Below are 27,854 nucleotides of genomic sequence, written 5' to 3'. Positions count from 1 at the left end.
TAGTACCAACGATCTGGGACGCCTAAGTCCTAAGTGGGGCATGCGTTAAAGGACCGGCTCGCTAGCGGCAATGTACTTCGTAGAGAGTATGCCACGATCAGTGGCGATGTGACATCGTTATACTACCACACAGTGAGTGATACGAACCCTCTCTGTCTAGAGGAAAAAAGGTATCCGGCAATCGTAGGCTGATAGCAGCCATGTATAGTGCGACGAGAGGCGCCTGAGGTCAGTTGCACTCGTCGATGCCTTTATTTCCGGCGCCCCTCGGTTCCTGATAAACCGCGGTCTAGCCTGCAGGATTGGAGGCCTGGAAACAACGTAGGCAGATAAATGCCAGCTTCGTATTGGTATGAGCATACTAAGAACGAGGAAGGAAGGCTGTATGTAACGTGCTGCGATGGTCCCCTACGCGGGTGGAAGACCTAGGCAGCTTTTAGTATAGTTGCAAGCCACCAACGTTGCGTTACCGGATAGGATACGGCAAGGAAGGCATCCGTCTCCGGCACATTGCTGTTCTGTCTAGTGGCATTAGTTTCTCCTAATAGTACCTGCAGCAGACCTTCCTTGAGAATCCGATGTGTTGGCGCAGGCAAACACGATGGCACGGACTCTCTAGTGGAGCTTCCTAACCATACCATGTGGAGCGTAGCAAGCCACAACATCACTGTACACTAAGGATTTGTGGAGATGACCTGATTGAAGGTGAGAGTCTGTACGAAGTGGTATGTTAGACGCTGTGCTAGCTGCAGAGCGATTATAAAGGTTATCCCCGAAGCATAGATTCGCAAAACACCTCTCTACTTCTCACTCCCAATTCTTCCTTCATCCGCGACTACCACCCATCATGAAGACTGCGCCCCTCCTCCTCGCACCTATGCTGGCTGTAGCTAGTCCACTGAACCGGAGAGCGGCTCCGAGACCAGAGGGCAGCATTGATGTGCTCTTCAGAGAGGTCGGCAAAATTTACTTCGGCACGGCTACTGAGTTTGCTCGACTATCTGAAGGAGAGAATCAAGGCATCATCAGCGCCGATTTTGGCCAAGTAACACCAGAATACACAATGAAATGGGCCGAGACTCAACCAGAACGCAACGTTATGACTCTGGACAAGGCGGACAATCTTGTCAAATGGGCTGTAGCGAACCAGAAGAGTATCCGCGGCCACACACTGCTGTGGTGGGACTCGATTCCAGACTATGTGAGAGCCATAAAAGATAAACAAGGGATGAGGGACGCGATCACAGACCATGTGACGAGGTTGGTAGGGCGTGACGGCTGGAAGGGCAAGATCCGAGCGTGGGATGTGGTCAACGAGGCGATTGAGGGAGACCATATGCGCAGCAATCCGTTCTACGATGTCTTGTAAGTGCACTCGAATAAGCGACAAAGGCGTACTAAGTTTGAAAAAGGGGAGATGAGTACATCAAAGTCGCCTTCGAAGCTGCTCGCGCTGCCGATCCGGACGCTAAATTGTACATCAACGATTATAATCTAGAGGATGCGACGTACGCAGAACACAAGTTCATGGTCGCTAAAGTGAATGAGTGGAATGGCAAATGGCAGGCTGGTGGAAGACCTTTGATCGATGGAATCGGATCCCAGACACACCTTGACGCAGGTATGTCCATTTCATTTGTCCATTACAGCCTCATAAGCATACTAATAGTGATGAATAGGTCATGCTTCTGCTGTGGAAGGCGCGCTGAGATCCTTAGCCGCGGCTAACGTTGCTGAAGTCGCAATCACCGAGCTGGATATTCAAGGAGCTAACCCGCAAGAATACCGGGATGTCGTCAAATACTGTTATTGGGTACCTCACTGCGTCGGCGTAACTACATGGGGTGTCCGTGACAACGAGGCCTCGGGCAAGAACACCCCCGATGAGACACCTCTTCTTTTCGATTCGAATTGGGCCGCAAAGGATGCCTATTTCGCAATCCGAGACTACCTCGCAGATCTACCTAAAGTAGACCGTAACTGAAAGCAAGGGGTAGATAACTTGTACACGATGGTAACGAATGACGAGCTTCCAGTCTACACACTTAATTAGCCGCAATGACAACAGGCTGACCAGCCACCTGTATAACAGCTCCATTAGCATAACCTTGGTTTGCTTCGTAACCATAATGTCTCGTCATCTCTATCAGTCTGGTAGTCTTGTATAGCTCTGATCTCCTTTTGATTGCATCGTTCCTTATTAAAGCTTTATATAGTTCGACAAGTCAATGATCCGCAGATGCGATGTGCCGAGGTGCATGCGAAGCCCTATTAACAATATGAAGCTGTACCATTAGTTGACAGGAAGCGCGACCAGACGATGAGAGAACTTGGAGCTGTCATCGAGGACGAAGACAATTGGAATGTGGGTAAGTCGGAGCACTGGAAGCTCGTCGCGAAAGAAAGCGAGGTGCTTGCCAATTCAGGACCATGACGTAAGCTCCCTGCTAGTCTCTCCTTCTGTTTCATGCGCGCGCGTTCCACTTTCATCCTATTTTACAACAACCCTCGATTTGTTGTTGCGCCGCTTGTGACCACAGTCGCTGCCGAACGCGAGTACCCGTCATGGACATTGCTGGCTATCCAGGCGATCGTTGACCATCAGTCTAACCCCTGCTTCCAGCCACCTACCGAAGATGTTAGATTAGGCGATCTATCCGTCGAGACTACTCCGCAATCCCACCCACAACTGTTGGAGCTTTGCTCGGCAGACGCAGTTTACAGGGCATCTTGATTGTGATAACTGCCGGTATGATCTGGGTATCCCACCTAGCATACCGAGAGGCGGGCACTCAGACCACTGGCTAATACCAGAAATTCACCCATGATATTGGGTATCTGCCCTTGCGTCAGCTGCACCCCACAATGCGCTTTCGCAGATATGAGCACTGCGGAGACTTGCTCACCTGCTGGTATAACGCCGACTGATAACAGCATATTGTTGCGCTGGTCCCAGTCTCATTCTCTTGTGATCACACGGCGCCATGTTCGCTTTTCTTGCAATTGTACTGTTCGCACCAACACAATTGCATGCTCTGCTGCATCATCTCGCAGTTGGTACCACGAACGGACAGGCTTTGTACTCGCTGGAGTTGGACGATGAGTCCAGGATGGTATACGCTATCCAGGCGAGAGACGCGAGTGGACCGTCGCCGTCTCTGGCTCTCGATGTCCGTACTTTGGTCTCCGATACGAGTCGAATCCGTTGACATATAAGCAAGCGTTCAAAGCAGCACCTCTTCAGCAGCCGTCCGCAAGATGGAACCCTGACCCGCCATTCCATTGCCCCAACATATGAGCTCATCAGCGAAGGAACTATGGAAATACCATCATCTTGTCAGTTCTTTTTGCAGCATCTACATGGATCCATCTAATGATGTTCAGGTAACACTACTAGCTTTGAGTCCCTCAAGCTGAGCTCTTCGACTCAGAATACGGCGATATGGGGTACCGCTAGTACTGGTACCTGCAGCATTGTATTTGGTCTGACGCCAGACGGTTACGAAACCCTACGCTCAAAAGAAATCGCCGGTGATGTGCACTCTATCGCTTGGAGCCCTAGCGGTCGCAATCTGCACGCGCTCGATTCACACAGTTCCCAGCAGCTTTCGACATCCATTTCTAACTTTCGCATATCCGAGGACCCAAGTTTGCAGGACGTGGTTGGTGTTGACATTCTTGGTAATGTCACGAACGCTTCGCAGATTGTCGCGCACCCCACAGAGACCTTGATGTATATCGCTACCAAGGACGCAAATGTGCTAGTCGTCTTATCGTTGGCAGGTGACACTCTTATGAACAACTCTACTGTTGTCCTACGATACAGGTTGCTACCGTCTTCTCTGGATCCGACAGAGTTTCATACCACATCCCTGGCCATTTCCGCCTCCAAAGCCACTCTGTGGACACTTTCACAGTCATCTCGCCAAGCGGTCATCACATCTTTTACTCTCAACGTCACAACAGGCGAGGTAATAGATGTCGCTGCGCGAGCTAGCTGGCAGGGATTTGGCGAAGGTCAGCTTACGGCAGCACCGTTCGTTGGTGGGGATGTGGTCGCTATCGCAAACTCTCCAACTGGGTATATCACGGTACTTGGTCTCGACCGAGCCGTATTCGATACCGCCGATGTCGTCCAGGATTCTGCTACCCACAATTACTTACGTCCAATGATTGTTGAGAACAAAAGAAACAAAAGCCTGCACATGGCTGCATCAAAAATCAAAAGCTACGGCCGTGCTCTCATTGATGATTACATCAGCTTGGGTGAGAGTATCTGGATCGACTAAGACCTTCTGTATTCTTTCAGTAACGGCTCATCAGTGCATTGTTCCAGGTAGTATCTTGTTCTGCGACGATGGGTCTTTGATGGTTCGAATTGCGCTGAGCCACCATTGTCCCTTCTTTCCATATTCGCGTCTCCTTGTTGAGCACATCCTTTGTCCGTTATTCACGTCGTATCAAATCATTGGGGAACAGTGTTGCGATAATTTAAACACTTTGATTTCCTACCCAATGATGGTCGCGAATCCTCACAGTTTCCATCCAACTCTCACTGCTTCATGTACTCGGGCGCAAACTTTACATGCTTTATGTGTGTGGCATTGTTCCCGAATGCAACCAATCATAGCAGCGGCAGAGCAGGGCAACGATGACATTAAGACAAAGTGGAAACCGCACTTCGCCGCACAGAAACTGCGCCAAACACAGTTATGACGGCCACAGCCATGGGAATGTGCGGCCTCATACAACTCCGCTAATGCGGCTGAAGCCTTGCATCACTGTGCGACGTCTGGCTACTTGGGCTCAGGCACAAGAACGAGACGCAGGGCCCTGCATCAGCACAGATCAAAGTCACTCTGATGGCATCTTTGCAGCCCAACAACTGATAAGAGACATCTTCACTGTGCGGGCGCATGAACATATTACGCAAGCAAATGACAGGCATGGAAGGCTCCATAGCTGTAGGTCAAAGGATGTGCAGTCTTGGGTCTCACGCGCCTACACATGACAGAGACGCGCACATAGCTAATGCTAGCGGAAAAGACAAGCTAAACCAGGTAGAGCGCAGATCAAAACCAGCTACGATGTAGACATATGCAAGCACGCTACCGATGCAGCGGAAGCCAATCAGATGTCAGAGAAATGGTATTCCTCCCATGCATGCTAGATTCTCAGGAAATTGTACAAAAGTCTCACTATGCTTTGCTCGTCTACATGTTTAGTATCTCGCACAAAAGCTTCCAACATGTCGACCTCCAGGCACGAAACCAATCGCCGTTCAGTAGGTCACGATGTCGAAATGCGTATCGAGCGTTTCAAGAACTATACGATCATAGCTCTTATCAACTTCACGACTTTTATCGCCTTTGCCGGACCATTGTGGATTTGCATTAGAGTCGTCCCGTCTACTACGTTTACACCGCCTACTGTGTCTACACCATTTACTCTGCCGTTTACTCTGCCATTTAATTTCTCATCTCTCATGCCCTTCGCTTTGCGCTGGATATGTATTATCACTCTATACCTCGGGTGCATCCAGAAGAACTGGCTGTTCTTCAATACTATAGCGATGGCAGGGACGCACTACATACTAGAACTTGAAGGGAATAAGCGACCACAGAATCAGGACCTCGGAGTACGCACCAACGACTTCGAAGATTGGATTCTGGCGAACTTCTGCGTCATCGCTGGTCTATCAACCATCGGGTTTGTGGTGCGATACTGGTATCAAGTCATTGCGCTCACTCTCCAGTCATTCTTCTACTGGACTTGCACAATGAGTGGTCTCTGGCTACTATTGTGTTTGCTGAAACGAGCTATGAGTTACTACCGAAAGGTCAAAGGACTTAAACACGAAGGCGCATGGGGTGTCCTTATTAGTGTCAATGTTCTACGGTTTTATAATCGATTCGAGGGATGTCACGCTGATGGGGTCCCTGGACTACTTCTTGATGCTGGTCGCGTTCCGTTTGAACTACTCAAGTTCCTGGTTAATTCAATCGGCTTTAAACTCGGCAGTGGGTCTTTGTTTGGTAAGTCTGTAGCGCAATTAGTTTCAAGTAGTATTCTAACTCTCGGCAGACCGACTACCAGGTGATTGGAAGGCCGCAAGAAGATCTTGTAGATCATGGAAAGAGGTCGCAGATTTTTTCGCGGGTTTCGCTGGACTAGCGGGTGAAGAAGAAGATAGAACGGAAGAGGATACACGAGATCCTAACAATCAAGAAGAACCCTCTTTTCCTCCGTCGGCTTATGAATGGGAGCCAAATCCTGTTATCCATGCCCATCTACGATCTGAGCATCCCCAGTCAACAGATTCTGATTCTTTCGTGGTCGAGAGTACACCATTGGAAAGCCGTCGCATGGATATAGCTGGTGAAAGAGAAGAATTCAGTTCGCATACGGCTGACAATTTCGACAACAAAGGCGCCACCAAGTTCAATGAGAAGTCTTCTTTCGCATCCAAACACACCGGTCCAACAACGATGTCCCCTAATCTATCTTCGTTTCCATGCCCGCAATGTACCTACGTCGCCAAAAAACGGTTCGAACTTAGGTGTGCAATAACCATCTTACCCATGTCTATCCTCGCTAACTTTTAGTAGCAGGCACATCAAGGGAAAGCACAATCACCGGTTCAGATGTGTTCATGACGGCTGCGGGAAGACATCCGGCCTTCGGACGAACCTCGAGCGTCACGAAGCGACACACGAAGGAGGAGAAAGATTTAAATGTCCCAATCCTTGGTGTAAGAAGCCTGGACAACTGTTCACGCGTGAAGATAATCTTAAGAGGCACATGAAACGGTGTGTTGCTTCCGATTGAGGAGATATGGCACATGTTATTTTTACTTTTGCGTGATAGACTCTTTCGTGTTATAAATTATATCAGCATCATACAGTTCGGCATAGGATATCTACAGCAAAATGAGCACGGTCAAGCAGAGGTCATACATAAACGAGCGATAGAGGGAGAGGAAACAGTGCGCGGACGATAACATTCTGACTGGTTTCTTAGCGTCAGTGTTGTTCAGGTGGAACGAAAACGCAGTAGTAGTAGCGCTGTATCAATGCATACTATAATGCAAGAAGAACGCTATCATACCTTACCGTGCTACAGCGAAAATAACTTCATATTAGCCGTTGATTATCCCATTGCTGCAACTAGAATAGGAAGGTCAAAGTATCAGCAGCGGCATGTAAGGCGTTATCAGATCCTGCTAGGCAACGGTGGTTATGTCCGAGCTGTGAGAACTCCGATCTGATAAGATTAGATCCGAACTCCGAGCGCATATATCATATCAGTATATAAAGGAAGTTTAGAATGACTAGAATTGGGGCTTAATAGCATAAAGAGCTTTACTAGAATGTCGCACTCTGGAGTTCATGAGAAAACAGTTCAGCCTACTATTGTCTATACAACCAACAACATATCTCAGAACAAGCATGAAGACTACGATGGCGAAAACCCGGAGATATCGTCTCCAATTGTCGACCTTGCCAACGACCGTCTAGTACGTTTGAGCAATGAGCACGGGGTATGTCATCTTTCTAGGCCGATGACATTTTGCTAACAGCCCAGGCAACATGGGCTTCTCCAGCAGATTCATCGGATCCTTACAACTGGAAGCCTTTACGCAAGTTCGTCATCGGGACGATATTCTCCTTCGGCCAGTTGATCCCCATCATGTCTGCAAGTATGATTGCGCCATCACTTCCTGCAATCGCTTCAGATCTTGCTATCAGCGCTTCCACAGCCCAGATAACCATGTCGGTATACTTCCTTGGTATGGCCTTTGCGCCGTTCCTGATAGCCAGTGCCAGTGAGGTATGGGGGAGGAAGCCAGTCTGGATAGTTTGTAATGCCTGGTACGTGGTTTGGAACGCGCTGTGTCCAGTGGGCAGAAACACCGGGTTGATGATCGTCGGGAGGTTTATGGCCGGAGCTGGGGCAAGTGTTGGCGTGACGGTAAGTGACAAGGCTGATCAAATCCAACATGAAGATAGCTAATTTAGTACAGTTGAATGGTCCAGTGATGGCCGACATGTATGGCGAAGACGAACGCGGCAAATCTCTGGCTATGGTCAACTTGCTCCCCTTCCTTGGCCCAGCACTTGGACCCATCGTCGGTGGTCTAGTTACCCACTCTATACATTGGTCGTGGGTTTTCTGGATCATGAGCATCTTCAACGCCTTCATCCTGGTTGTCGGTTTCTTCTGGATTCGCGAATCGTATACGCCAGTCTTGCTACGTCGTAAAGCGTTAGCTGATGGTGGTAACGTCCCTACTGCTAAAGCAGAACGCGCTCGTATTGCGCGGAACCTCTTGCGTCCGGTCCGCATACTTGTGCGAAGACCTATCATCTGGCTCAATGCACTGACCGCAACGTTGTCCTTCGCTGTCTACACCCTTGTGCTCTCGACATATGCGTCGCTGTGGATCGAGAAGTACGGACAATCTGAGCTGACCAGTAGCTTGCACTACATATCGATTGCGATCGGCGCGACACTTTGCGGCCAGCTGGGCGGTCGTATTATGGACTGGTGGTATCGACACCTGACCAAACGGACTGGTGGTAAAGGTGTTCCCGAGTTCCGCATCCCGTACATGGTTCCTGGGATGGTCATCATGCCAGCCGGTCTTTTCTGGTATGGTTGGTCCGCCGAACGCACACTCCACTGGATGATGGTCGACGTCGGCGTCATCATATTCACGCTAGGCAGTTTCATTGTGAACCAAGCAACAATCGCGCATATGATCGAGGAATTTGGCCAGTTCGCAGCTTCTGCAGGTGCTGGTGTTCGCTCAGTTTCATATGGTCTTGCGTTTGTGTTCCCGATCTTCGCGCCTAATCTATACAAAACGCTGGGATATGGGTGGGGTAACAGTACGTTGGGGTTCGTCGCGATTGGTTTGGGACTACCAGTGTGCGCTGTCTTGTGGTATTGGGGCGCCAGAATCAGAGCTATCGGCAGGCCGACGTGAGCACAAAGATTGACGAGACGTATCCATGTAGAATGATATGACAAGGATGAATGAGTAACGATTCGCGAGATGTGAAAGCTCGCTGCAGCGCTATGCAAGTCCGGACCATAGCTCTCTTATCATACTATCCCATGTTCCATTCTCACATCTGAGAGACTCTCCTTCAACATGGCTGAATGCATCTCGTTCACTAGGAACAACTTCTGAAGACCCCTAACTTACATCGTGAGCTAACATCGAGGTAACGCGACAGGGGCGGCGCGTTTTGACTTGCGGTTGCAGAACGTCAAATAGGCTGAGCGAACCAATCGATCCAAAAATAGGCGCCTATAAGGCGCGTGTTGAAGAGTTCCTGTCAAACAGGGTGCAGATCCAGTAGGAGTTCTGGTGGTTGTGTCAACTCGCGATCGCAAAGGCCATTCGCGTGGTTTAAGCCATTTAGCAGTCTTTGCGCACCTCTTTAGCCACAGAGTGCCGTGGAGGACATCAATTTGATAGGTTAGGGACAAGAAATGAATACCAAGGTGATATAGGGAAGAGGCAATGGACGTAGGAACGAGCACGGCAAAGCTCGCGGGTGGTGACGTCATTGTTGATACAGCTGAGCCAAGACCCAAAGGGGCCAGCTTGATGTGCAGAGCCGCCGAATGCATCGGAGTCGCCAGCTGTTTGGTAACCCGGACGCGGTCTGCGCCGCAAGCCGTGGAAGGATGTACTCTTCAATGAGCTTTCAATGAAGTATGTAGCTTACAACCCGCATATTCGTCTCGCTACGAAACGTCTGATATACGAAATCACAACGTTTGCAGTCAAATATAGTAATGCGATACATCGAATCACAACGACGAGCGTCCTCAAATTCCAATTTATCAGCCCATAACCTTGACCATAGCTTCCCTCCACTTCCCACCCCATCTGCCCATAGCATAGAGCGCCGCACACCCTGTGACCACGCTCCAAATGCCTAAGATCGTCATCAACCATCCATTTCCTATGGCGCTCAATATCGGCTCTGCAACTACCGCGCCCGTAAAGGAGAAGATGTTTCTCACAAAATTGTTCAGCGCAATTCCAGAGGCAGCCCGCCGAGGCATGAACTCCGTGAGCATAGTGTTGACCAGCGCGAAAATGAGCATACTACCGATGCCGAAAAAGAAGTTGCTAATCATGGGCACGATCCAATGGACCCCCTTCTCCGCTGTCCAACCATAAATGATCAGGGCCGAAGGCCAAAGGATAGCAGCAATCCACGCATTCTCCTTCATCCGGTCTTCGGGGCGAAAGATAAGCTTGCCTTTGTCGTCGTAACGTCCCGCTTTTCGGGCTTCGCGGTGCATGATACTGTCAATCCATTTACCGCCGAACAGTGAGGCGAGAAGGTAGCCGGCCGAGTTGGGAATGTAAAGTAGGCCGATGATGAGGGTAGAGAATGAGTAGGGTGGAGCGGCGAAAGTGGACTGGATGCTAATGTTGAGGATGTAGAGACTGCCGAATGTTATGCTGGCGTAATAGACGGTTAGGAGGACTGGTGGGAACCGGAGCCATGCTATGATGCGCAAGGGGTCGATGAAGATATGGCGGAGATGAAGAAGTACGCCCTTGGTCTTTTGAACGGTTGAGGCGCGGGTTGCGCTTCTTCCGAGTGTTGTACTTTGCTCCTTCTCGGTTTCGTTACCGGCTGGTGCTGCTGTCGGATCAGCAGATGGTTTTTCTTTCCTGTGCAGGGTTTCCGGGAGTGCGAAGATGATGAAGATGAGTGTCATGCCGCCATAGATGACCAGGAACCATTGTGTTGATCGCCAACCTAGACCTGAGCCTAAAGCACCACCAATGATGGGGGCGAAGAGTGGGCCGCAGAGAGGTCTGGATGTGCATCCATAAAGTCAGTTTGTGTCTCACATGCAATTTGTACATGGGAATTACTGACCCAAGATAGAAGATACCCATTGCTCGTCCACGCTCTTTCGTCTCCCAGACATCGGCGATGGTCCCTGCCCCTACCGCTTGTACAGATGCTGCTGCGCCGCCAGACAGAACACGGAAGACAATGAGCATGGCGATGCTTTTGCTGATGGCAGAGAGTATGGCAAATACTACGAAGAGTATGAACGAACTTATGTATATAGTACGCCTGCCCAGTCGCTCCGAAAAAGAGCTCCACCACAAGGGGAAGATGGACATGCTAAGCATGTACACAGCAACGCTCATGTTGGTCACTGTCTCGGTCGCGTTGAAGGCTGTACTGATTTCCTGCAGCACTGGCATGACAATTGCGCTGCCCATGGGTGCTGCCATGGCGCAGAATGCGACAATGAAGGTCAGAAACCATTTCGTTTGCCGCGCATAATGCTCTGGGTTCTCGACCTCCGGGATGAGGGCAAAGCGAGCAAGAAGTCCACGCCGCTGCGAGCGTGGAACGACAATAGCATCGGGCAGGATCGAGGCAGTTCTGGCTAGGGTTACTGGACGTTGTTTTGAATTCGATGTTCTGGGCGGATCGGCATTGCTAGAATGCCCTGACGCGGTCGAGGCTCGGGACGATGAGATTGACATTGTTTCTTCTGTATCTCTCTGGTTTCCCGTCTCCATGATGTCTTTTTCTGGTAAACCTTCATCCTGCTCATATCTTACGTCTTGGTCGGTGCCTCGGTCGGGTTCATCCTCCTGTTTCAACATCCTTGGTGGCGATCTCGACCTGTCATGATCTGCCATTATCGCCCGTCGCAGAGATTGAGGAAAGAAACCCAGACAACGTAACGTCCGAGTCTTTCGTTCAAGCAAAAGCTCGCTCCGGTTTCCGCATGCACTGTCGCTTTTCCGTATGCGTCGTAATACCTCGGTTGTCGACAGCCGCTATCTCTAGCTCTTCAGCATGCTCTCACCGCGCACCTGTACCCTGTGTTCAACACAGTGTATCCTCAACAAGTGAATTGCAAACGAAGGAAAGCTAAAGCCCGCCATGACTCCAGACACAACCCAGCGAAAACGCCGCTGTCGAGCGATAACTAAGCGCAACGGGTTGCCGAACTGGGAGTGTTGCTATGCGGAAACAAACTCGCTCTAATTATATCCGAAGCCATGGTGGGGCTAGAAGGATGCATGCATGCGATCCGGGTAATTGGAGCTTGATTGTACGGGATGTCACGTGGAGACCTGTGGATCGACACATCCGTCGTAAGGCGGGCCGCCGCGATCGAGAACAAAGTTTCCGATATTTGTGTTTGAACGACTGTCAGCCAAATCCAGAGACACTCGAGGTTGACACTGCAGCATCCGATGGCACCTGCACGGCCGTTAACGTCACCGTTAGCGTTGTCGCACGAGCACGTTTGTGGTGGGGTAAAGATGGGTTAGCTCAACAGCTTGGAGGGGCCTCGGCGTCCCGATTACCAGCTTCCAACTCATCGTCGTTCGAAAGCGGCCACACGACACCGTCAGGCCATTGACATTGAGCACGCACCCCTCCAACTCTCCAAGTACCGCATCGCCGATCAGCCATACCATGGCAACCCAAAACCAAGACCGCCTCCGTTCACACTTCTCCTCAGCTCCCGATGCAGAGCACAACAACCGCTGGGACGATCTCTGGAGAGAGTCTACGTTCCTGCCTTGGGACCGTGGTCACGCAAATCCTGCGCTAATTGATCTGCTCCGGGAACGTGGTCGCCCGCTCTCCTCACCGGACCCCAATCCCTCCCTCGGTGCACCGCCACCAAACAGCGAATCGGCGGGCTACGCTTCTCTCGCTGGGCCATTGAAGGATGACGGGAAAAGGAGGAGAGTGCTTGTGCCAGGGTGTGGGAAAGGATATGACGTAGCACTATTTGCGGCATATGGCTATGACGCTTATGGGCTGGAAGTGTCCTCGCATGCTGCTGACGCTGCGAGAAAGTACCTAGAGGAACCCAGAAAGGGGCCGTTGGAAGGAGAGTATGCAGTCATGGACGAGAAGATCGGAAGGGGCGCGATGAGAGTTGTGTGTGGGGATTATTTCAAAGACGGCTGGTTAGGAGATGTGGAAGGCTGGGAAAGCGATGAGGGGTTTGACATCATCTACGATAACACGGTAAGTGAAGCATTACATGTAGCGTGTGGGATGTGTCTGGCAGCGTGTACTGACGCGATGGACAGTTTCTTTGCGCACTCCCTCCCTCTCTGAGACCAAAATGGGCATCTCGTACCACCACGCTCCTCCGCCGCCCCTCACCAAACACCACTTCTACTGGCGGTGTGCTCATCTGTCTTGAATTCCCCACACACAAGCCCGCATCTTCTGGCGGACCTCCGTGGTCGCTTCCTCCACTTGTACACAGTGAGCTGCTCAAACGACCGGGTCAGGATATCTCGTATGACGACCAAGGGGTCGTAACCAAAACAGATCGAGAGGAGACAGAGAACGCGCTGGTCAAGATTGCGCACTACACCCCCAAGCGGACCCACGAGATTGGCGTCATCAAGGGCCTCGTAAGAGACTGCGTGAGTATGTGGCGGCACAAGGCGGATTGTCCGGATGATCAGAAATGGCACTGAGTACAGTTGGCTAGGAGGACGTTGTATAGCTCCGGTAGACAGCTTACAAGGCACCCATGTTCGCATCGCTGATTTCACGTTCAGCCTGCCTTGCGTAGTGAGTTGTAATGCTCGCCCAACCCATGACTGTGCTTGTAGTATCCCAGCCATATCTCCTCCTTTTCTTTGACCTCATCTTCAGCCTCTATCTTGTCCACCTGGCCGTCGCTGTGCAGTACGCGTATCCTCAGACCATATGTCCTGGCCAGCGCAAGCAGCTCCAGATGTCCACCCCATTCACCCGTCTCTCTAATCTTGCGGACGTGCTCGGGCAACGGGTCTTCCATGAAGCCTGTAAAGTCGTCGGCGTGGCTTTGGATCCAGTCTGCCGCTGCGTGTCTGACGGTCTTGTATCCTTGTGGCTTTTTGTCTGACTCCTCGTCGCCCTGTCCAGTGATGGTGACACCTATTCTCGGCTTTAGGCCCAGTTCTCGCGTCTGCAACTGATCCGCGACCGCCGCATACAAACAATGACCGTCGGCTCGTATCTCATGCAGCACCAGCCCATGTTTGTTCAGTTGTACCGCCATGCGTTCTCGTTCTAGTTCACGTGGGTTCGGTGCGTTGGCGGCCTCGCGCTCTGCTTCGGCGATCATGGAGGCTTGTTCGGCGGCGCGGCGGGCGAGGCGGGCTTTTGCGCGATTTGGCTTCTTCTTCTTGGGTTCAGCAGAATCGCCATTCGTACTGCTCTCTTTGCTGTCTGAAGCAGAGGCAGCTAAATTGAGGTTTGCAACGTCGTCCTGTATATCCTGCGCCTCGTCTCCAGAGCTCTGTGCGTCTTCTACATGCTCCTCAGCATCTACGGCCTCGCCGTTCTGAACAGCGACTTCATGCGCCTGACGCTCCTTCAATTCGCGCTCGAGCCGTTCGCACTCATCGTTGACACCCTTGCGTGTCTTTTTGCTTGCTTGCTTCTTCTTCTGTGTGATACGGGATACGAGGTCGCGTTGCTCTTTACGGTGTCGAGATTGTAGCGCTTCGAGGGTTTCTGGCTCGGGTGCAGGCGGCGCGTCGCTCATGGTGATGATGCAGAGTGTCGTAGTACAGAAGGAAGGCTGAAGACTAAACTAATCGATGCGAGGTAAGGACCGTGGGTTATTTGCTGTGAGATCGGCACGAGGGTGGCGGGGTGGTGGGGAGCGCGACATTCTTTGGCGTCCTCGGTGAATGGTTTTGCCGACGTGAACTGTCATGCTTCACGTCCTTCCTCGCGCCAACCCCTCGCCTCTCACACCCTGGCAGAGTTGGCCATGTCTTAGTGTCCAGTACACAACTGGAATATCTACTAATACTGCTCTGAGTTACACAATGCGCAGTGGCAAACCCATGTATCCTCCAACTCAATCTTGTCACGTATCCTGTCATCAGTCCAGGCCTTAAGAGATGGGTTCAAGTAGGCATCCTTCTGGCATATCATCGTCTCCCTCTTTATTCCCGTCGCAAGAGTGTATGGACGCAGCTTGCTTCCGGCTTCGTGAATGAACCGGGCTCGGCGACGTTCAGTCTTTCTGCTGCTCCGCCCTTCCGATATATAACAGTAAGTCATGAGCGACTTACCATGTCAAGTCAAAATGGCATTGATACTGTCGCACGATGCGAGCTGGATCATGGGTCAGACTGCTCGAAATGATCATGGTCAGGTGTGGTAAGACTTCCGTGTCTGCTCTTGTCATCAGTCTGAATCAATTTGGTATGCTGAACTCAACAATTTTCGAAAGCCATCGAGTTGCTGCCAAAGCCCTCAACAAGATAGTCTGAACATTGATGTATAAGCTCCGCTATAGAAATCACAGTAGAATGGAAGTGAGAGCTCAATGTCCCGCTCTTTCACCGCACCTTCCTCGTGGCCCCGCACGTACTGAGCGCACAGAACTTATTCCCTGCCACAACATCATCACCACCACCATTACCCGTATCGACAACAGACATCTCTAGACATGCCTTTCCGCGACCAGGAATGGGAGGAACTGCAGCGCGACTGCGACATCTTCCCCGCCTATTCAGACTTCCTTTATGGACCGGACCCACGCATTATAACAACACAGGAGCCTGGTCTGCACCCTATGATATATCCCATAGATGCCTCTGCGCCTATTCGGTACACTAACAGTATGCCATCGCGAACTTGGTCGCACAAGACCACGGAAGACCCCGAGAAGTCGAAGAATGCTACCGCGCAAACGCTCTTGGCTGGACAGAACGAGCCTGGCAGCGACATGAGCGGAGCAAACAATGGTAGAAGTACACACGGCTCCTATGTACACTCCCAAACTGGTAGTCTCCTGAACCCGCTGCTACCACCACAAAGCGTTTGCACTATCTCTGAGGAGGACATGGCGCGACGAAAGACGTTGAATGTATCACAGCGCCGTCGTCGGTCTCAAACAGTGGTCCCTTTTAGTCCTTCGCAGCAGCAACAGCCTGTAGGAATGACTGAGCACCAGATACACACTAGGAATACTCCAGTCATACACAGTGCGGACGTTGAGCCACAACAGCCATCTTTCCTGCGCTCATCTTCTACTACCGATATCGACGAGACTCTAGCGCAAATGGGCTCGCGTCAAAAGTCTGATGCTTTTTCGCCTTTCGCGTTACAGACGACGATGCTGCCCCCACCCGCAAATCTATCTCAACGGCAGCCACAGCATGCCACAGGCCTGTCCAACAACTTGCCTCCAATCCCTGCTCCAAACGATTCTCCAGAATCCAGCCAGCAGATATCTCTCCTCCAACCGAATGATATATTGCGCAACTCTCGCTACGACTGCATCAATCCCGCTAAGCGCTTGGAGATTGCAAAGGTCCTTGTTGACCGTTGGGTCGTCGTGCGAAATTCTGCTGCAGATGACGCTCTAGGGGTAAAGGCCATGTCGGACATTCGAAACATCACCAGAATGGTCAACAATTCAGTCATCAATGTACAAGCTGCGATGGATCTGCAACAACAGAGGATACAGCAGCTCCATATGCAGGCGGTTCCAGAGAGAGCGCAGACGGACCATATACAGCATGTCCAACAACTCCAACCTCCTACTCAAACTCCGCAGAGATATGCCCAACCTCAGCCCCAACCGGGCATCTGGTCCGCTCAACTCATCCAGTCATCTCCAACCCAACCATTCCAGCAGCCAGCTTCGCAAGAATCATACTGCAGTATTCCTCAAGCTTCTCAACAAATGCAGGTGCCTCAACAATCAACAGCCACAGCAGCAAAACCAGGACCAGTACGAGCAATCTACAAGCCAAAACTCCACTCTAAGCCCTGCACAAGTCCGCGCAAACATCAGTCGCCACATTCCAGAAATGTGGCAGAATTTTCTGATTACCCAAAACACCTCACTGCCTCTGCAGGACAGGATGAACGCGCGTCAGTGGATGGTAAGTTTCAAGAACAATCTACCAGTTGAAGCTCATACGTACGTGGTGCAAATTTTGCAAAGGGCGATGCGGGAGCACAGTCAGGGAAGGGATGCTTTAGCATTCCTTAAGACGGTGAATATGAAAAGCAATTTGTCTGACGGTGGTGAGTCGAAGCAGACCGGTGCGCAGGATGGCCTGTAGTAGATCATCAATCGTCTTAGATGTGCAGAAAGGGGGATATTGATACGGGTTCTTGGACCAAAGATCTTGTAGTTGGCAAATGCATAACATGAAATGCCAACATTACAACGAATATGCTCGTTGACTATCATGGTGGAAATTCTCGCTCGCTACCTGTGGAATACTTCAAGGTAGTGAAAAAGACGCTTCATCTCATGACTGAGAAGTTGGAGAATAGCCTCGTTCTCCTATCTGCCGTCCACGTTCATCCACGGGATAGCAACACATAGTGGCGACGATGATCATAGTCTGACATACAAACTCGGCTGTGTTAGATTCTGCAGTCCTCCCGACGCGATATGAGCATAGGCAAGTTAGTTGGAGGCTGCATATATGGACCTGGATGGAGGATTGGATCAAATGTTGACGTTGGAATGGCTTACGAGACGTGTTCTGTCAGACGCAGGCTGTGCACGCCGCTTTGTTCAAAGAAAACCAGTTTGGTGGGATGTAGGTGTCAGAAGGCATGTCTCGCTGTTCAATCAGAAGTAAGCCAACACGACGTGTGAGTGAATACGTCGTTCGTCGCTCGGACGATAATCAAATTACGTATCTTCAGCGGCCCCAGATTACGTCCTGCCTATTGCGGCTAGCATGCTGATCCTCCGCCCTTCACCTTCCTTAATGTGCATCTCTCCACATCAACCTCCTAACCACCGTAAACCCCCAAGAAAGCTTTTGTTTTGCGCAAAAGCTTGTAACAACATTACAATGAGTGTCACAATGTCTTCGAACCCTTCCACCGTGACCCATGCGAGGTCTGCGCGCGGCTTTAGCGACCTTCCGCAAGGTACCGTAACCAACCTCGGCATAACTCGTTCTCAGCTCACAGATGCGCAGAGGTGCGCAACAGGATATACATGCTTGCTGCAAATGACAAGCAGCGCCTTATTGAGCAGCATGTCAGCCGGCGCAGTATCACGACAACAAGTGAAGCTTTTTGGGCGGCCCGCGGTTACTACAGCTTGACCCAAGTGTCTCGACAGACACGGCGGGAGTTTCGCGAACTGTATCTCAGGGATCGTGCTATATCGGTGCACATTCGTGATGCGCAAGACTACCTGGAGACCATCTACCCCTCGTCTGGCAAACATGCTGTCGATCGCAACACTATCATGGCCTGGCTCACGATTCGTACTGATGTCGAACGCCGTGGTAAATACGATACACCTATCGAAATCAGACCTCTGTTACTAAGTCTTTTCCATACGCCTGGTCTCGACTACGAGTTTACAGGAAAGGGTGGTGCAGTCTTCAACGAATTGTTCGTCGGTTACGAAGGAGAGTGGAAGGCCGCAGTCGACAACGTTTTCAAGAGCGTGGAGCTGAAAGAGCCGAGTGTCTTCGGACTGAGGCTAGTACTGAATCCCAAGAGCCAAATGCCTTGGGTCAAGCAATGTCCAATTTCTGTTACGAGGTTGCCGCACGTACCAGAGGATGCTTTGGAGTGGTTCAGTGCACTTGGACTAGATACGGAGAACGACATGATCTTCGTAAGGAGAGGTGCGCCAAAGTGGCTGCGCGGGGACTTTATCAAGAGTTCGAAATAGAGATGGTGAGGCAAGTCCACTGCACCGGGAAACCTGTCTCCTGGCCCAAAACATAATTGTGTTAAAAATTCGAATATCGATGTTGACTTTTGTAATAGCCTAACATCTGGGCCATGAACGTGATGATGACGACTGGCGGCCAAGTTATGTATGACCATATGGCTGCCGTCATTCCGCGTACGCAACGATGAGGTATGCAACCAAGACTGCATGCAGAAGTGGGTAGGTCAATGCTGGGGTTCTGCAATCAACCCAGTGCAAGCATGCCGCAGATCTCAGTCGTCCATCCGAGTGACCAAGCATACTGCTCTCTGCCCCGTTTCCCAAGTCTTTGACTACTGACACAGTTCTTGCTCATTCATCTCCCTGCTAATCAATACGATGGGGCCCGTGTTTTTGGAGTGCCGAAAACACTAGAGAACAGGCCTAAGCGGCAGTGCTTATTCTTTCGTCATCGAGGACGTCAAGGAATTACGGCCTACGTGTACCCTTCCGAGCATGTACCGCGTACCACGATGATACGAGGACAGCACGTGCTCCGCTCAATATACCTATGGTCTGACCTCAGTAAGTGCTTGTACTCGTTTCATAATACCTGCATGCGCATCCGACTGATCACCTGTCCACAATGAAAGCTACATCCTCGTAGCGAATCATTTTCAGCTTTGCAGCGAATATGTCGACAGGCACACGGACAGACAGTGATGCCGTGGGCTCGAATGCATCAGTATGAAAGAGCGAACAGGCCTGGCAATTATCGATTAAGAAGGGCCTTTTCCGGACCATCTAGCGCTGCGACACTCACCTTGAGCCTATGTTCAGGCCAAGCGATGCCCGATTATGGACATCGCTCGGACATGGCTCCGAAAAGAAAGCCTGTTACACATCACTAGAGGTGAAAGCTGCGCTAGGTTCATCTTCATATCACTGCTGCGCGAAGGAACTACTAAACTTTCTTTTCTTATCCTGCTGGCTCGGTTTTCTCTGGAAGCGCGGTGAAATACAATGACATGAAGTTGCGATAGGATTTCGCCAGTGAGGGAGCAGCAATGGTCTTAAGTCACTGGCAAACGCCGAGAAGAAGGTACACGGGCCTTTGTAGTTGTCGCACCATGGTTTCCGGGTGCTGTTAGCAATACCTAGGTATGAAAAGTTGTTGTCACAATTATCGCTGTCGCATGCGCCACGGAAACCGGCAAGCTAGCCGGCCTTAGCCGACACGCGAAAGCCACATGACGCGAGCCACAGTTCCGCCTTTTCCGCACCGCTACTGCTTTCACCAATCACATTGCGACCTGCGCCATACAAGCCGTGCTAAGCTTGGGAATTGTGGCGCCAGTTTGATGAGATTTCTGCAGTGTGATGGCGCGGCTAGTCCTGCATTGTAAGGTAGAGCAGTTGGCACCATGTGGCTAACGAGTGGCTTACGCATACCGTGGGGAGGGGATTGGGCAGAGTATATATAGCGTAACGCCCCTATGTGTGGCTGTGTGAAACGTACTACAACTATCATCGTCTGTTACCCTTTTAGTCCATCTATATCGCAGTGCAGTGCGGAACTAGCTTCATCAGGCTCTGCAAGACAAACGCCACCATGTCCTTCGAAACCTACATACAACGCGCAGACGATTACATCACAAAGCAGATCCACAAGTTCGAGCAGCAGAAACGTGGTGGAAATAGATCACCACCACGTGCGAAGGGATATCATCAGATGTCTGGATATCAGCATCAAGGTCGGCCGCCTTCCCAAGGTGGCTACCCTGGCAGCCCTGCTCCACAAGGGGGTCCTCCACCACCAGCGCCCCAAGGTTGGGCCCAAGAGTACGATGCGAGGAGTCAACTTTGGTACTACGTTGACAGGGCGACAGGAAGAAGTCAGTGGGAACCTCCCTCTTTTGCACCACCGCGCGCCGCCACCTTTCAGCCTGAGGTCCGCATGCCCAGTCCGTACCAGCAATTCAGCCGGGAGGATGAGCAGAGTCAACGGTGGCGCGAGCGATCCAGTTCTCAACCTCAACGGCCCGGATCAGGCGTAAGTGGACATGGACAATTCCTCGATCCCAGGCAGAACGGTGGAAGTGGAGGCGGAAGTGCAAGCCCGGCTGGACTGCATACCCAAATACCACCGGGATCATATCTGGATATGAAGACGGGCAAGATCGTTAGTAGCATGTTCCCAGAAGGTCAGACACATCAGAGTTGGCAACAGGAGATACAAAGAATATGATATCAAGGAGCATGTAAGGAGAGAAATCAGTACGACTCATGATGATAGATGAATGGAGATGATGCGATTGGGAAAGAATAGCTTCGACAAGTCGACATGCTCTGGCGTTACAGGTGTCGGCGTGGACTTCAATGATTAATGCGAATATGACACGTCTTACCTTCGTGAACACTTTGTCTCATCAACCCGTTGAGAAATATAATCATTTAGTGCTGCGATGAAGTTATAAAGCAAAGCTGGTCATACCAAAATCCCTCGCCCGTTTCATTGAAGTTCTTCGGCGCTACTTCGCCGCGAGCACGCATTATTTCCTTAGCTACAGCGCCAAAGTCAATGTCGTGAACGAATACCTTTTCTTGCGTCCGTGTAGGAATTTGGGCGTATCGTTATTTTAGTCGGAGTATGGACTGGCGATTAAGTCATCTAGACCTTATCGCTCGTCTTGGTGTAGATCATAGCGACTTGCACCCTACTGCTAGTCTCGAGAGTCCATCGCTTGGGCTGGTATGTGGCCACTTTCAATTCAGTAGGGAGCTGATGAAGATGGTACCATATTCTACACACCGTCAGTATATCCTGTTTGAGAAGAATGAGAGCAAGTGATTACTGTTAGATGTAATGGAGAAGAGAAAGGGAGGGCAGTTGTGCCTTCCTTATATTGTGGTTGCTAAGGTTCGCGAAGCTCTCGCTAGCAGGACTTGGTGCTGAAGGCGGGTAGTCGAGGACGAAAAGTCACAGTCACCTTCACCTTCACGGTAGAGAGAGCTTCAAACCGCAGGAGAAGCATCTATAAGAGTGGTGGATCTGCTTAATATGTACCGCCTGGCTACCATGTCCACTTGACTGCAAGCCCCACGCGAAATGGGCTGAGAATTCGATCCCTTCTAGGCTGCGACCATGTCGATCGCATCGACACTCATTCCCGGACTCAAGTAGCCAGTAGAAGTTTTCCCAGAGATCACAGAGATCTTCAGCAGCTGGTATTCCCTAGCACTGTTCACCCAAGCACTTGCTGGGACATTGAACTCATAGACGTAATTATTGCCGCGATACGTTCCAACAGTCAGACTTCTAGTGTCCCCCTGGCCCTTATCAGCCTGCAAAGGAGCACTCCAACTGTTCATCACAATAGTTGGTCGTCCACCTGCAGAACCCTCTGTGACACCGATCCTGATCTTTGCACCATTGGCCAATTGCGCATCAGTGAGGCGGAAGTACACGATGTGATCGTTGTTGATATCCTTCCAGATGTAGCCCGGAAAGTTCGCGCTGGTACTGGTACCTATGATATAGTTTCCTGTGTCCCACTTTGCAAGCCGCGAATCAGACGGATGCATGTATGTCGGCTTCATGGGGCTGTCACCGAAATTGAGAAATCCTTTGGGTGTGCCATCCCATTCACCAATCCGCCATATGGCGGATGTATCTGAAGGGTCACTGCAGGTGATTGTGTTCAGCGCCACGGTTCCTCCAGCAGTAATGGTGACAGTGCTGGTATGAACTTCGAGCTCCTGGAATGCCGCATTAGTACAATCTCCTTGAGAAAAGGTGCGGCTATCCTTACACCCTTGTATACATTCAAAGTGTATGAGCCTGGCAAGACCTTGCTGATCTTCCAGGTGCCGGTTCCTGCAGTAGCCCAGTACTGAGCCTGGGCACTCTTCAGGCCTACAACATACTGGTACCCGCTCTTCACATTCGCCAGACCAACACCAGAGACAGCGCCGCGCTTGCTAGCCGGGGTCCAGCCATCAATCTCGAGGGCATCAAACCAATCCCAGTTGGCATTGCGCGCGAATAGAGCAGTGTTTGGTGCAGCACCACCATCAGTGAAGTGAAGGACGGATGGACCTTGGAGGCCGAAGCGCATCACATCGGTATGACCTGTAACATATCAGTAATTTTTCTAACTGAAAGCAGAGAGAAGCGCCGACGTACCCATGTTGTAGTGATAGATATCATATAGATCCGGCCCACCACTACCCCCGCGGCGTACTAAGCTTCGGAAGAATGGGCCTCCTGACGCCTTCTCATGATTCGAACGAATCATATACATGCCAACATTGCTGTTCGTATATCCGACCCAGTCATAGTCCATTGTGCGACCGTATTTCTTGCCAGAGTAATGTTTGGACCACGTCTGGCCATTTAGACCATTGATATCACCAGATTCGATGGCCGGAGCGCCATCTGGAATCCAGTCAGTGTCCTCGTTAACATTGTTGGTGAATATGTTCGGAGGAATGCGAAGAATGTATCTTGACACAGTGATGCTGGTGTCTTTCTTGTTCATAAATATGTATACGTTGGGATTGCCATAGCGAAAGACCAAAGTATGGATGAGAGTGCCAACTTTCATCGTCACCTTGATGATGTTGGCTGGAGTGGTGTATTGCTTGATGGTGACAGTTCCAGGTGCGAGACCAGATTCCACATGCGAGTTTTTACCATTCTGACCATTGTATTCGATGCCGCGGTACTTGATCGATGTCATGTCCCCGTTCGTCTTGCTGACCTTGACTACGAGATTTGCATTCGTGTCGATCACATAGTTCTTGCCGTCGTCGGTGTAGCCCCACGCTGCGAAGACAGCAGTCGGCGCAAGAAAAAGAGCAGTGATAGTCGGTAAAAAACGCATTTTGAATGAATGGCTGCGCGCAGATGGTGCTCTGCATTGCGCACGCCGACTTTAAAGTAATACTTTCGGAGGTGCAGATGCCTGCACACCATTTCAATATCAACTTTCCCGGTGGTAATATTGTAACAGATGCTTCAGTTAACCATTTCGAGCGGGCTCCGCGATCAGAACAGAGCACCTACGCCTTGCGGAGTAGTGCATGGATCTTATTGTGCGAGAGCCGAGCATGGGTATATATTTGCCAGACTGTTGCAGTATTTCTCCGAATTTAGCACGTTCAAAAGCAGTATGCGCATTGTGTCATTGGTGGAGTTGGCTCTGGATGTTTCGAATCAAATCCGGGGAAATTCGAAGGATCACGAAGGAAGCTTGGGATGCCAAGCATAAGCGCACAGGTGACTATAAGCAACATAAGCCGTTGTCAGATAAGGACGACAGGATTAAAGCTTTCGCGGACAGAAGTCAGGGAGAATGGCGTATCTTGAGGGTGGGCGGGCAAGTAGCTGGGGTGAGCGAGGGGCGAGCGTACGACTGAGAATGGGACTCGCGCTGCGGGCCGATGCGACTCCGATTGGTGAGGTTGCAGGACGGTGCGCGACTGCCTATCGCAATAGGCACTTGCACAGCGTTCACCAACCTCAATGACCATCTCTCCTCCTCCCTCCATTCATCAGTACAGATCAGAGAACTCTGCATACCTGTATGATTGCCATACGTCAAACGAACAACAATATGAGGAATGTTTGGGGATAGTCCAGTCCACAGTGTCGTGAAACTTTCGAGCGCCTGGGCGCGACGCTGGCGATCCTGTTGGCAATCTGCGCGAGCGTCGCTGCTCCGAGCACAAACTTAAAAGTACTATTTGCCTTAATTTGTCAAAGCTAATGTTCACAACTGTAGTGGAACTCGATGTTTCCGACTTATTATATCAACGCCAACACTCTAGGTACTCTGAGAGCCCCTACAGTATTCTACCTAGATGAGCCAACAAACCAGAAACAGTGCATACTATTATGGTACGTTTTGGTGTCACGTACTGTCCACAAGGAAATACTGAAGGGCTCCAAGATCAACCAAATCCAGATCCGATGTGGAGCCTACTGACACTGGGTGCTTGGCTTTATCCCCGTCCCCTCCTTGATGTCTCTTATCATGAGGTCAATAGGAACCATACATCTAATCCTGGAATCCTTGTAACGTCTAGTTGCGAGTTCGGCCACTTTGGCTCACCCCCGTGGGGCTTTGCGTCGGACTTACTCATGGGTCTCGGGTCTCGCAGTATGATGACCCGTTAGAACATGATGGCTCGCAAATTCGAGTCAATATTCGGCAGGGCTGGCACCTCTAAGTCGGATCGTAAAAGATCATGCGATTCTCTCAGGCTTTCCATTCCTTCTACGTAGGAAGAAACCAAGAGCGAGGGTGGTTAAGAATGCGGGAGATCTGCAGACAAATAGCCAATTTGCTCCACAGGCGGACTAAAACAGTAGCTTTACCAACGTCTCTGGATGGCCTAAGCTTAGCAGGGAACGTATACGGTGGTCGTATCAAGATCTTATCATACAGTGTCAATCAGCAGCCTGCAGACGCATCCAAGAGTACCTCTCTTCACAAGAAACGTCAAGTTCGTGCATCACGTCACTACTGCGTGACTGCTATAATTTGAACCTCAAATCGAGACGCCATGTGGCCGAGACACCAACCTTTGTACTTTATCTATCGCGGTCAGCTTGCACAACGCTATGACGCCATCGTCGGTACCAGCATTGCACACTTCTAGCCTCGAACCTCGATACTCTTTCGAGATAACAGAAACGTTCCTCATTCTTGTTCGCACTTCGCGATATACATCAGAGTTATCGAACATCCGCGTCTTTCCTGGCCTGGTTGTCTTTGTGCCATCCATGCTCGTTTCGACGTGGTATCGAGGTACAGCGGTTTGTTCACATTTTGTAAATTTTCGGTAGGCTGTGCGATGAGGGAGCCTGAAGTCCAACAGCTTTCCAAGTGCCTCAGTACAAGCTACAGATAGTTCGGCAAACTTTGCCGATCTTTGATGGGCATCTCAACGGCCATTTTGCTCCCACGCTACGGTTCACGATAGCATCAGGTTTCGCTTCTAAAGAGTTTCGGTTACGGGACCTCAGAAAATATATCCTATGGATCTCTAGATGTTCTGCAGATCCCCTCCAGTACCGGACACTTGCATCGATACTCTTGACCGGCAACGACCAACTGGACAATGGAACGAGAGCTCATTTACATGGACCTTTACAAGGAAGCTGCGCTGTGTAGTCTTTGGAACTCCTGGCCGTCCACATGGATGTCGCAAAAACGCGGTCGCACCCACAACTGTTCTACTAATCCCTGGCAAGAGTTCCGTCTGCCATGGCTCTATCATTACGTTGATATCAGACTAGGATGGGGTTATTCGTGAAGTTCATACATGCAACTGTCATGTACTTCATCAGACTCTATTGCAAAGACGTCAAAATGCAGCTGCAGATACAGACGCCCTGGTTCATGCGCTAACCCAAGGTCTTGCAAGATAGCAGCATGGAGCTCCGAACCGCCGATTTACCCGGTTGCGATACGCATTCTTTGAATTCAGCTCCAAAATATGGCCTGACGATTATATATTGCGCAGGTTGCACAAGACTCTTGCGACCGAGTCCTGAGGCTAGGTGTCCCTTCAAGCAGAATGCCGTGTCGTCTCTCTCCTGCTAGGCAGCATCACTTAGTTGACGACTGAGTAATCTTGTGTCGGGAGCAGATATGACTATGTGCTTCAGCTTTGTTCGCTGCAGACTTTCGGATCTGTGATCCACAATCCAACAAGTCGGTCGCAGCATACGCCGTGGAACAACCCTGACGCTTGTTACGGCCTGACGCGACGGCTTTGTTTTCCAGTGATACCAGCAGAGAGATTAGAAGATGATTGGCTCACAAAGAAGAAGGAGCGGTCAGGCGCAGCGAGTTCTTCGTATAATGGGCCAAATTTTTGGTCAACGGATCGGCACACAAGCAAAGGATGTGACCATTTGTCTGCTTATCGGGAATATGAACCATGACATGTGTATCTGCGAAACCTTACGATTCGACATGTGTACAAAGTGGTCAGGAACCGTTCTTTAACGTCATGCAGGGTTCGAATAAAACCGGATCGCGTGCTCACCGCTACATCAGGAAGGTAAATTTGCAGGAACTTCCTAAGCCGTTCATGGGCTTCTGGGGTTACATATTCTTGCAAACAAAGGAGCTTGTTCATTCGGTGAAGTCGCAAACGATGGATTGAGCCACGTTGACCGGTTCCGAAGCGTGCTTCAAGTCTGGGATGATCATGTCTTTACAGCACAACGAAAATCACCAGGACTGGGTTGAAAGCATGAAACGACTGACGAGTTTCCCTTCTTGCTCACATACGCGATGTCACTGGCCATCACTCTGCACGATTCCTGGAGTGGCCGCGATAGAGTAGACCCTCCTCTTAACCCGCAAGTGAAACGACAGAACTGTCGGCTGGTTCCAGTTAATCTTTTCAATGAACATAGCCGTGCATATTCTGTTATCTAGTCTCTTAATGTCCCGCGAGTGACAGCGCGACAGGCGGTTGAGAACAACTTTGAAATCTGTTGCAATACACACTGAGACTGATGACGAGTCGTAAGCATGCACATCATCAGCACAGCATCGGAATGTAAGCGATACACCTAGAGTGGAATATAAAAGACTTTGCTTCATGACATTACGAGTCGGTGATTGCTCCACTACACACCGTTGGCTCTTCTCTGGGCTCCGTTTCTGTGCAAGGCCAAACTCCACGATCAACAAGTCAAATATTCTGCAGATCATCCTATGCCTACTGCGATATCATACGCACCCAATCAGATGTCTGCGGTCAGTCTAAGCCCACCGTCGTGCTTTCCCAATCATCCACAAGCTGTGGTGACCTCCACTTGTCCGCTATGTAAAGGACATCCGTAAGTGCCTACATCTAATTGTATGATCATCGAACCCACGATCCTGACTAGGGTGTAGTCACCGTCGACCGACTTGCACGTCATGTAATTCTCAAGGCTTTGTTCAGAAGAATTGCGAACCATGTCTACATTACCGAAATACGCTGCAGATGAAGGTACAGATTGTCCAAGGGTAGCTGGTCGTCTGATATATGAGAAAAATAAAGGCCTGTGGAAGCCACTTGAGGAATGTGTCAGAGCTTTGATAACTACGACTTACCGAAGTTGTGCACGGCTCTCACACAACAGTAGCCGG

General features: G+C 50.5%; 12 protein-coding genes across 12 annotated transcripts; 8 read left to right on the top strand and 4 right to left on the bottom strand.

Annotated features, from left to right (window-relative positions):
- Window positions 1-877: 877 nt before the first annotated feature.
- On the top strand, window positions 878-1,984 carry CC77DRAFT_927029 (family 10 glycosyl hydrolase; the record flags this gene model as incomplete). The annotated part of the gene is made up of 3 exons (XM_018533968.1): window positions 878-1,365; window positions 1,413-1,621; window positions 1,680-1,984. 3 exons carry the CDS (start codon window positions 878-880, stop codon window positions 1,982-1,984), a joined length of 1,002 nt encoding a protein of 333 aa, XP_018391001.1.
- Window positions 1,985-2,791: 807 nt separating this feature from the next.
- On the top strand, window positions 2,792-4,470 carry CC77DRAFT_335410 (hypothetical protein). The gene is made up of 3 exons (XM_018531302.1): window positions 2,792-3,170; window positions 3,222-3,336; window positions 3,385-4,470. The coding sequence occupies exons 1-3, from the start codon at window positions 2,985-2,987 to the stop codon at window positions 4,287-4,289; spliced, it is 1,206 nt and encodes a 401-aa protein (XP_018391000.1). The 5' UTR covers window positions 2,792-2,984; the 3' UTR covers window positions 4,290-4,470.
- Window positions 4,471-5,227: 757 nt separating this feature from the next.
- On the top strand, window positions 5,228-6,828 carry CC77DRAFT_1091087 (hypothetical protein; the record flags this gene model as incomplete). Its single annotated transcript, XM_018529549.1, has 3 exons — window positions 5,228-6,035; window positions 6,085-6,559; window positions 6,612-6,828. Exons 1-3 carry the CDS (start codon window positions 5,249-5,251, stop codon window positions 6,826-6,828), a joined length of 1,479 nt encoding a protein of 492 aa, XP_018390999.1. The 5' UTR covers window positions 5,228-5,248.
- Window positions 6,829-7,599: 771 nt separating this feature from the next.
- On the top strand, window positions 7,600-8,989 carry CC77DRAFT_926367 (MFS general substrate transporter; the record flags this gene model as incomplete). Its single annotated transcript, XM_018533920.1, has 2 exons — window positions 7,600-7,971; window positions 8,024-8,989. Coding segments are annotated over 2 exons (1,338 nt in total), but the record flags the coding sequence as incomplete, so codon positions are not given.
- Window positions 8,990-9,104: 115 nt separating this feature from the next.
- On the bottom strand, window positions 9,105-9,750 carry CC77DRAFT_335339 (hypothetical protein). Its single transcript, XM_018531301.1, has one exon. The coding sequence runs from the start codon at window positions 9,640-9,642 to the stop codon at window positions 9,220-9,222; it is 423 nt and encodes a 140-aa protein (XP_018390997.1). The 5' UTR covers window positions 9,643-9,750; the 3' UTR covers window positions 9,105-9,219.
- Window positions 9,751-9,858: 108 nt separating this feature from the next.
- Window positions 9,859-11,578, bottom strand: CC77DRAFT_926886 (MFS general substrate transporter; the record flags this gene model as incomplete). Its single annotated transcript, XM_018533958.1, has 2 exons — window positions 9,859-10,852; window positions 10,917-11,578. 2 exons carry the CDS (start codon window positions 11,576-11,578, stop codon window positions 9,859-9,861), a joined length of 1,656 nt encoding a protein of 551 aa, XP_018390996.1.
- A 913-nt stretch (window positions 11,579-12,491) lies between these two features.
- Window positions 12,492-13,519, top strand: CC77DRAFT_926325 (S-adenosyl-L-methionine-dependent methyltransferase; the record flags this gene model as incomplete). Its single annotated transcript, XM_018533915.1, has 2 exons — window positions 12,492-13,055; window positions 13,121-13,519. 2 exons carry the CDS (start codon window positions 12,492-12,494, stop codon window positions 13,517-13,519), a joined length of 963 nt encoding a protein of 320 aa, XP_018390995.1.
- On the bottom strand, window positions 13,374-14,734 carry CC77DRAFT_335261 (OTU domain-containing protein 6B). The gene has a single exon (XM_018531300.1). It carries the CDS (start codon window positions 14,575-14,577, stop codon window positions 13,600-13,602), a length of 978 nt encoding a protein of 325 aa, XP_018390994.1. The 5' UTR covers window positions 14,578-14,734; the 3' UTR covers window positions 13,374-13,599.
- A 566-nt stretch (window positions 14,735-15,300) lies between these two features.
- CC77DRAFT_1077017 (hypothetical protein) lies at window positions 15,301-16,968 on the top strand (the record flags this gene model as incomplete). Its single annotated transcript, XM_018529256.1, has 1 exon — window positions 15,301-16,968. The coding sequence occupies exon 1, from the start codon at window positions 15,496-15,498 to the stop codon at window positions 16,966-16,968; it is 1,473 nt and encodes a 490-aa protein (XP_018390993.1). The 5' UTR covers window positions 15,301-15,495.
- Window positions 16,969-17,790: 822 nt separating this feature from the next.
- On the top strand, window positions 17,791-18,759 carry CC77DRAFT_1016512 (hypothetical protein). Its single transcript, XM_018524222.1, has 2 exons — window positions 17,791-17,951; window positions 18,002-18,759. Exons 1-2 carry the CDS (start codon window positions 17,885-17,887, stop codon window positions 18,709-18,711), a joined length of 777 nt encoding a protein of 258 aa, XP_018390992.1. The 5' UTR covers window positions 17,791-17,884; the 3' UTR covers window positions 18,712-18,759.
- Window positions 18,760-20,203: 1,444 nt separating this feature from the next.
- CC77DRAFT_1091082 (hypothetical protein) lies at window positions 20,204-21,110 on the top strand. The gene has a single exon (XM_018529548.1). The coding sequence runs from the start codon at window positions 20,306-20,308 to the stop codon at window positions 20,939-20,941; it is 636 nt and encodes a 211-aa protein (XP_018390991.1). The 5' UTR covers window positions 20,204-20,305; the 3' UTR covers window positions 20,942-21,110.
- A 574-nt stretch (window positions 21,111-21,684) lies between these two features.
- CC77DRAFT_335184 (hypothetical protein) lies at window positions 21,685-23,678 on the bottom strand. Its single transcript, XM_018531299.1, has 3 exons — window positions 22,880-23,678; window positions 22,506-22,825; window positions 21,685-22,452 (listed from the first exon to the last, which is right to left on the bottom strand). The coding sequence occupies exons 1-3, from the start codon at window positions 23,577-23,579 to the stop codon at window positions 21,826-21,828; spliced, it is 1,647 nt and encodes a 548-aa protein (XP_018390990.1). The 5' UTR covers window positions 23,580-23,678; the 3' UTR covers window positions 21,685-21,825.
- Window positions 23,679-27,854: the final 4,176 nt, after the last annotated feature.

Source organism: Alternaria alternata, assembly GCF_001642055.1.
Source record: "Alternaria alternata strain SRC1lrK2f unplaced genomic scaffold CC77scaffold_2, whole genome shotgun sequence".
In the NCBI taxonomy this organism is placed as follows: domain Eukaryota; kingdom Fungi; phylum Ascomycota; class Dothideomycetes; order Pleosporales; family Pleosporaceae; genus Alternaria; species Alternaria alternata.
This window is presented reverse-complemented; position numbering and strand designations above follow the sequence as displayed.